The following is a 6,958-nucleotide window of genomic DNA, read 5'->3' as shown; positions in this document are numbered from 1 at the left end:
TTCTCTTCTTCACCATAAATGCAGGTTTGAAGTAGATTATCTCAGACAGCTCCATACTCTAGTTTCCTTATGGGCTTCATTAAATGCTACTGTACTCACCTAGGACAGGAAAGAATCCCAGATACTTTTCCCAGATTCAGAGGCTAAGAGGAAAAGCCCTGCTGGTTTAGAAAAAGATTTCCTTCCTTCTATTCCCTCAAAAGATTTCTATAGACTGTTACCTGAAAAATTTCCAGTCTGTCTGAGAAAAGTTTTAGAAGGTAATACTAACACAGAAGCAGGCAATTTTTCTGATTAGCTACTAGTAGTTTCCAGGACATAGGAGGCAAGAAGAGAGTATAAAATCCCAAGCTATTTTCACCACCCCAAATCTTCTAGAGCTTCAGAATATGGACACTAGGAAAAACCCACCTTTCCCAGGCTGGGAAAAGTTGGAAAATTTCTGAAGTTCTACCACTACTGACTGCTGACTTTTGACAAAGCCCCAAGGAAAGTAAAATAGAGGACATTTTACCCAAGCATTAAGGGCTCTGATTAGTGGTCAGACTGTACTGATTCATGCTAGGGGACTGGTATCAGAACTGTTTCTATAAACTGACTAGCTCACAAGTGGGGGAAGAGACTTAAGTAACACTTAAGGCAAGAAATACAGCCTACAGATTGGTACAGGACTACTTGCAGCTTTAACACTGATATTTTAAACTCTCCTCCAGTTTCCTGGGAAACCTGATCTAGCTGTACTGTTGCTGTCACCTGCATGTACAAGACTCAGCAACCATACCCTCATACTCCTTGTACAAAATACTCCCATTTGCCTCAATCATAAGGACACTAATTGGAATATACTTATACGGGACACAGGAGGGCCGGGGGACACTCTGGTCCACCAACTGATTGATAAGGTTCTGAATAATGGCGTGATTGGGGGAATTGAGACCATCGCGTAGTACTCGGAGACAAGTTCCTTTACAGTAGTTTGGGGTGTAGAAAGGGGGAGCAATGATCCAGTGATCCCAACCCAGCTGGTGGAAGCTGACCTGGAAAGGGTGGAGGGAACACTGGTTATTTTCAGGCCCACTGTGTTTTGAGGAAGAGGCAGTAACCTCAGCTGAGATACCATCTGCTTGTCGGGTTCTCCGGAGAAGAGATTCCCTTTCCATGAACTCCTCCATGCCCCTGGGAAGAAATTTAGCCTTCTGAATGCTTTTATGAGTATCATTAAAATAGAGTAACAAGAAGGCAGTGTCCAAGGATGAAGTGCCATGCCAGAGCTCAAGACCGCCACTATCTTTTTGCTGCTGACACATAAAACGGAGTCGTAGGATCCTGTGTCCCTTGTTATTCCAGAACCTTTGCTGAACAAGTTGTGTGATATCCATCTCTTTCCAAGCATTAGACATCAGGGAAGGTTTTGAGGAATCTCCTTCTGAGGAAGGGAAGTGGTTGGTTGGGCTTTTCTGCACCCAGGGCTCCACATGGCAGGAGAGATTGAAGCGAGTTAGTTGGAGATGATGGCGGTAAACCACAGTGGCTCTAACTAGTTGGTATAGTCCTCGGTTTGGTCTGAGAGGAAAGCCCAGGATCTGTATATGCCAGGTACCTGCAGAAGTAAGAGGGAACAAGAGCAGAGGTTTAGCTTCTTACCTCCTAACCTGAATCTTCCTCACAAACTGGCTTGATATAGACTGATAGCTATAATCGGCCCTAAAATTAACTCAAGATAATGATACTATCATTTATTGAGCACTTACTAATACACTAGATGCTTTACATGTATTAGCTTTTTAATTCTCAATAGTCTTATGAGATAGTTATTATCCCCATTTTGCAGATAAGGAAATTGAGGCTCAGAGAAGCTATGACAAAGGACACACAGCCGGTATGTGGTAGAGTTAAGATTTGAACCCAAGTCTGTTTTTCTTAAGAGAAACTGTCTCACTGTTAGATTACTTACAGTGCTGGGCTCGGGAGAAAAAACTCAAATATAGAATTATCTTGTGTGCATACTGTATGTAGGGGAGAAGATCAATATTATTATTAGTTGACTATTAAATGTGTCCATTTAGAATTGTTGAAACATACATGGATTAAGAAAGAGTCTCATGTCATATCACTATACAGATGCAGCTTTGGGACAACAATTCAGTATTGGGTGCTATGGCCTGCTATAATTTCAAACTCAGGACCAAGGCACTACAAAATAATTTTGTCTATCATCCTCTAGTACAGACAGCTATCTTACCACTTCTGCCTTCTATCTACTTCAAGAATTGCTTCTTAAGCATCTTTTCCTCCTTTGGCCCTGAATCTCTCTCTTTACCATTCCTTGCTGGAAATTGTTCTCCATTTACCTCATTCATTTTACCACTATTCCTCTAAATACTATTTTGAACACAGTCTTAATCACATAAATACTTTGTTTGCTGAGAAGTCTACTAAAAGCTGGATGCTGCTTCGTGAATAAGAGCTTTAATCCAAACTGTAGTGCTGACACTCAACGTCCAAAGGATTGAAAGGTTACATCCATGGTGCTCCAAACTTCTGCACCCCCTCCCGGCGAAGGTCAAGAGCAAAGATTACAAAAGCCTGGTACCTCAGGAAAAAGCCACCTCTCATCTTCAGACATCTTATCAGTAAATAATTCGATGTTAATTTGTATATTGTTCACCTAGTCCTTCTCCACTGAATCCACAAGCCTGGAATTCTTCATTACATGTGGCATTTTTAAAATAGAAGTTCTTTTACATCTTGATGTTCCAGAATTATTTTTTCCAGAGTCTCCCTCTGTCACCCAGGCTGGAGTACAGTGGCACAATCATGGCTTGCTACAGCCTTGACTTCCCAGGTTCAAGAGATCCTCTCACCTCAGCCCCCATGGATAGCAAGGACTACAGGTACGTGCCACCATGCCCAGCTTTTTCTGTTTTGTTTTTTGTAGAGACAGGGTTTTGCCATGTTGCCGGGCTGGTCTCGAACTCCTGGGTTCAAGCGATCTGCCCCCTTTGGCCTCCCAAAGTGCTGGGATTAGCAGCCCTTTGAGCCACTGCACTCAGCCCCAGAATATCTTTAAAAGTTCAAATTCCGGCTGGGCGTGGTGGCTCACGCCTCTAATCCCAGCACTTTGGGAGGCCGAGGCAAGCGGATCACCTGAGGTCAGGAGTTTGAGACCAGCCTGGCCAACATGGTGACACCCTGTCTCTACTAAAAATACAAAAAATTAGCCAGGTGTGGTGGCGAGCACCTATAATCCCAGCTATTTGGGAGGCTGAGGCAGGAGAATGGTGTGCACCCAGGAGGCGGAGGTTGCAGTGAGCTGAGTTCACGCCACTGCACTCCAGCCTGGATGATAAGAGCGAAACTCCGTCTCAAAAAAATAAATAAATAAAAGGTCAAATTCCAACTCATGCTTAATATACCCTTGGGCTTGGGGCACTAGACGTTATTCACACAAATCCAAGCCAGGCTTGTATTTGCTTTCTCAAGTTATTCCACACTCCCATCTTACAGTAATCTTTCTTAGGGGCCCACCCTTAAACCTGCTCCACCCTGGCTATAAAGGAACTCAACCCAAACCTCTAGCAGGCTGTCTGGGGAGAAACTGCCCTTTTCTTTGAGACCTTGACATCACATGTTTCCTGAAGCAGGATGGGGTTGCTAAGAATCAGAGCCAGGAAGGGCCTGGTCAAAGCTTTTCAGGGAAAGGGCTGAATCACACATCCTGTATGATTGAACCTGTCATCTGTCTCTGGATCCTTTCCAGAGTCCCTAGATACCAGTATATTCCACAGTGAGACCAGGATACATGCCTAATTCTAGGCATCCTCCTTTCTAGCCTCACATCATCTGTACAAGCCTAATTTTTTCTTAATTTGTGGGTTTTTTTTTTCCTTGAGACAGGGCCTCACTGTCACCCAGGCTGGAGTGCAGTGGCACAATCATGACTCACTGCAATCTCAACCTCCCAGGCTCAAATGATCCTCTGGTCTCAACCTCCCAGGCTCAAATGATCCTCTGGTCTCAGCCTCCTGAGTAGCTGGGACCACAGGTGTGCACCACTACACTCAGCTAATATATTTTTATTTTTTGTAGAGGCATGTCTCCCTATGTTGCCCAGGCTGGTCTCAGTCTCCTGGGCTCAAGTGATCTTCCCATATTGGCCTCCCAAAGTGCTTGATTTTTTGCAACTTTCTGCTGCACTTAGGATCCAGATCCCTTATCACAGCCTACAAGTCCCTGCTTCTCATTAGCCTCATATCCCAATGCTCATGAGGATCCAGCCATACTGATTTTCCTCTGTTCTTCAATTGGAACAAACTTGTTTTCACCCTCTAGGCATTTGCACCTGTTGTTCCTCTGCCTAAATCAGGCTTCTCCCTACTCTTCTCATGCCTAGTTTATCTTATAGACCTGAGCTCAAATGGCACTTCTTCAAAGATACATTCCCTGACAACTCCATGGAAAGGGAAGGTTTCATTGCCATTCTCTATCTTAGCAACCTACTTAATCCTTTGATAGCACATACCACAATTCACAATTTAACTGTGTGTGCTTATTTGTCTCCCCTATGAGAACATATGTTCCATGAGAGTAGGGGTTTTACCTATCTTGATCACATCTGTATGCCTAGTACTCAGTAGGTGCCAAATGAATATTTGTTCAATGAATCTCTACCCACACCATTTTCTCTTTCCTAAATCAGAATGCACTTATCTGCCTCAATGCATGACCTCTTTGCTCCTTCTGCAAGGTCAATTTCAAGTACTACCTCCTCCATGAGGCCTTCCAACAGTCTCCTAACTTCAAGCAATGAGCCATTTCTTCTCATAGGTCCTGGGAACCCTACTGTTTATCCTTTCCAAAGCACTTGGCATACCGTAACATTATTATGTAATTATCTATCCATTCCACTATACTGGGAACTTCTAGAGGTCGGGAAAGTATTTGCCTCTATATACCCAACCCAAACACACTGCCTGGCACTCAATTAAAATCCAGTGGGGAGTCAGAACAGCAAGATGATTAACACACACGCTTTGGGCCTGAGAGCCTGGGTTTGATACCTGGCTCTAGCAATTACTAGTTGTATGACATGGGTAAGTGACTCTGATCCTCAGTTTCTTCACCTATCAAGTAGGCATGTTAATACTACCTATCTAATCTGGTAGTTGTGAGGATTAAGATAATGTTTATAAAACATTTTGTGCAATGCCTGGCACACAGTAATCTCACAGTAAGGGTTAGGTACGAGAATATTTATTGTTTTGCTTGGGGAGGGGGTTAAGTCCTGTCTCTTCTCATCTCAGACTAGTGAAGGCCACAGATTGATCTTACTAGGTTCCCAAGAATTCCTTGAAGTTGATGACTGCCTGCATTCCCTAGAGAGTCCTACACTTCAATAGCCCACTGTTGTCCTGGAACAATGTCTGATGCAAATGTTAAAAGCAAAATCAAGCATGATGGGGACAAAAAAAGTTTCCAAAATACACTTAGTACCAGAATCCCAAAGTAGCAATATGGCCCAAGTAGAAAAACTGTTGGGGGTACAAGGATATTGGAATACTGCATTAAAAGACTTAAGAAGTTACCGACAGACTTTAGAATCAGACAGACTTGAGCTGAAATCCCATCTCTGCGACCCACTATCTGTGTACCATTTGCAAGTTACTTAACCTCTCCATGCCTTAGTTTTAAAATTAGGCTAATTGCATCAAGACAGCTAAGATAGTAGCTTTCATTAAGAATTAAATACAGTAGCAGATGTTTACAGAGTCAGGTATACAGACCCTCAGATGTTAGCTTATTTATGTCCTTTCTGAGGCCTTATAAGTTTCCCCAAATCAGCAACCTGTACTCTAAGAGCAAAACGCCACTTAAATAGCCCTCCACAAGAATATAGCTGGATATGTCTCAATTACAGTTTTCAGAACTATCACAAGCAATAAGTTTCTGTGAAAGATAGGTGATGGCATATCACTCAGTTGTCCTGGGGCCTGGGAAAGATTTCTCAGTAGGCACCAAGGCAATCTGTTCTTAAGTTGATGCCCTAAAGGCAAGTAGGCTTGGCGCTGGCTTCTCCCAAGCTTGCCATCTTTTGAAAACCAAGCCTAAAGAAACAACCTGCCCACAAGGCAACAAAGCCTGACAGTAAACCCACCAATTCCCTTTTCTCTACACTCCTCTCCACTTCTCTCCCTTCCAGGGCAGTATGGGGGCATAACAACTCACCTCTGCGAGGCCTTGCCACATTGGTCAAGGGCTTCACCAGCCTCACCATGGTAGCCCCAATGGTGCGATTCTCTCTAGGGTGCCCATGAGAGTCAGCTGAACGCCGATACAACTCCAGCATGTACCGCAGTGAATGCCCTAGGAGCCGGGGCTTCCTTGGCTGTTCGCCAGGGGATTCTTCTAGCAGCTCCTCAATTAGGGGCAAGGTAGGGGCCTCAGCCAGGAGGGCAATAGAGGACTGCCCTCCTTCTGCCATTTGGGCCCTGTGTTCCCTGAAAAGCACCAGTTCACAAAGAAAAAGAATTCTAAGAATACTGAGGAGGACCATCTTGAAAGGCTTAGTGTTCAACAACAGGCCCCAACACAAGCTCAAGGGACGTCACTCTGACCGTTTCCTTTCATGCAGATAACTGCATCCTGGTTCCACAACCAAGGATGGGGCAAGAAAAAGAAAGGCAGGCAGGCCCTATGTTGCTTTCTCTAAGAGGATCTCCTGGGCCAAAGTTGCCTCATAACTTGGCCTCTTTGCATCAAAAGAAACAGAAACAGAAGGTGGGACAAGGCAGCATGCCCCTCCCGCTCTCCCGGGCTGAGAACAAGATAGTACCTATTGAGAGGCTCAGGTAACTTAAAAGAAGAGGTCCACTTCAGGACCCACTTCCTTAACTTATCCACTAGAATGAAAAAAAGCAGCCTGATCCTACTTGCCCCTGCACCCTTAAAAGTAGTCCCT

General features: G+C 44.2%; 1 protein-coding gene across 1 annotated transcript; it reads right to left on the bottom strand.

Moving 5' to 3' along the window:
• Positions 1 to 715: 715 nt before the first annotated feature.
• BMP15 (bone morphogenetic protein 15) lies at positions 716 to 6,602 on the bottom strand. The gene is made up of 2 exons (XM_032756352.2): positions 6,226 to 6,602; positions 716 to 1,600 (listed from the first exon to the last, which is right to left on the bottom strand). Exons 1-2 carry the CDS (start codon positions 6,551 to 6,553, stop codon positions 750 to 752), a joined length of 1,179 nt encoding a protein of 392 aa, XP_032612243.1. The 5' UTR covers positions 6,554 to 6,602; the 3' UTR covers positions 716 to 749.
• Between the last annotated feature and the right edge of the window lie 356 nt (positions 6,603 to 6,958).

Source organism: Hylobates moloch, unplaced genomic scaffold (genome assembly GCF_009828535.3).
Source record: "Hylobates moloch isolate HMO894 unplaced genomic scaffold, HMol_V3 SCAFFOLD_7, whole genome shotgun sequence".
Classification (NCBI taxonomy): domain Eukaryota; kingdom Metazoa; phylum Chordata; class Mammalia; order Primates; family Hylobatidae; genus Hylobates; species Hylobates moloch.
Note: the sequence above shows the minus strand (reverse complement) of the source record. Positions and strands in the feature narration are given on the sequence as shown.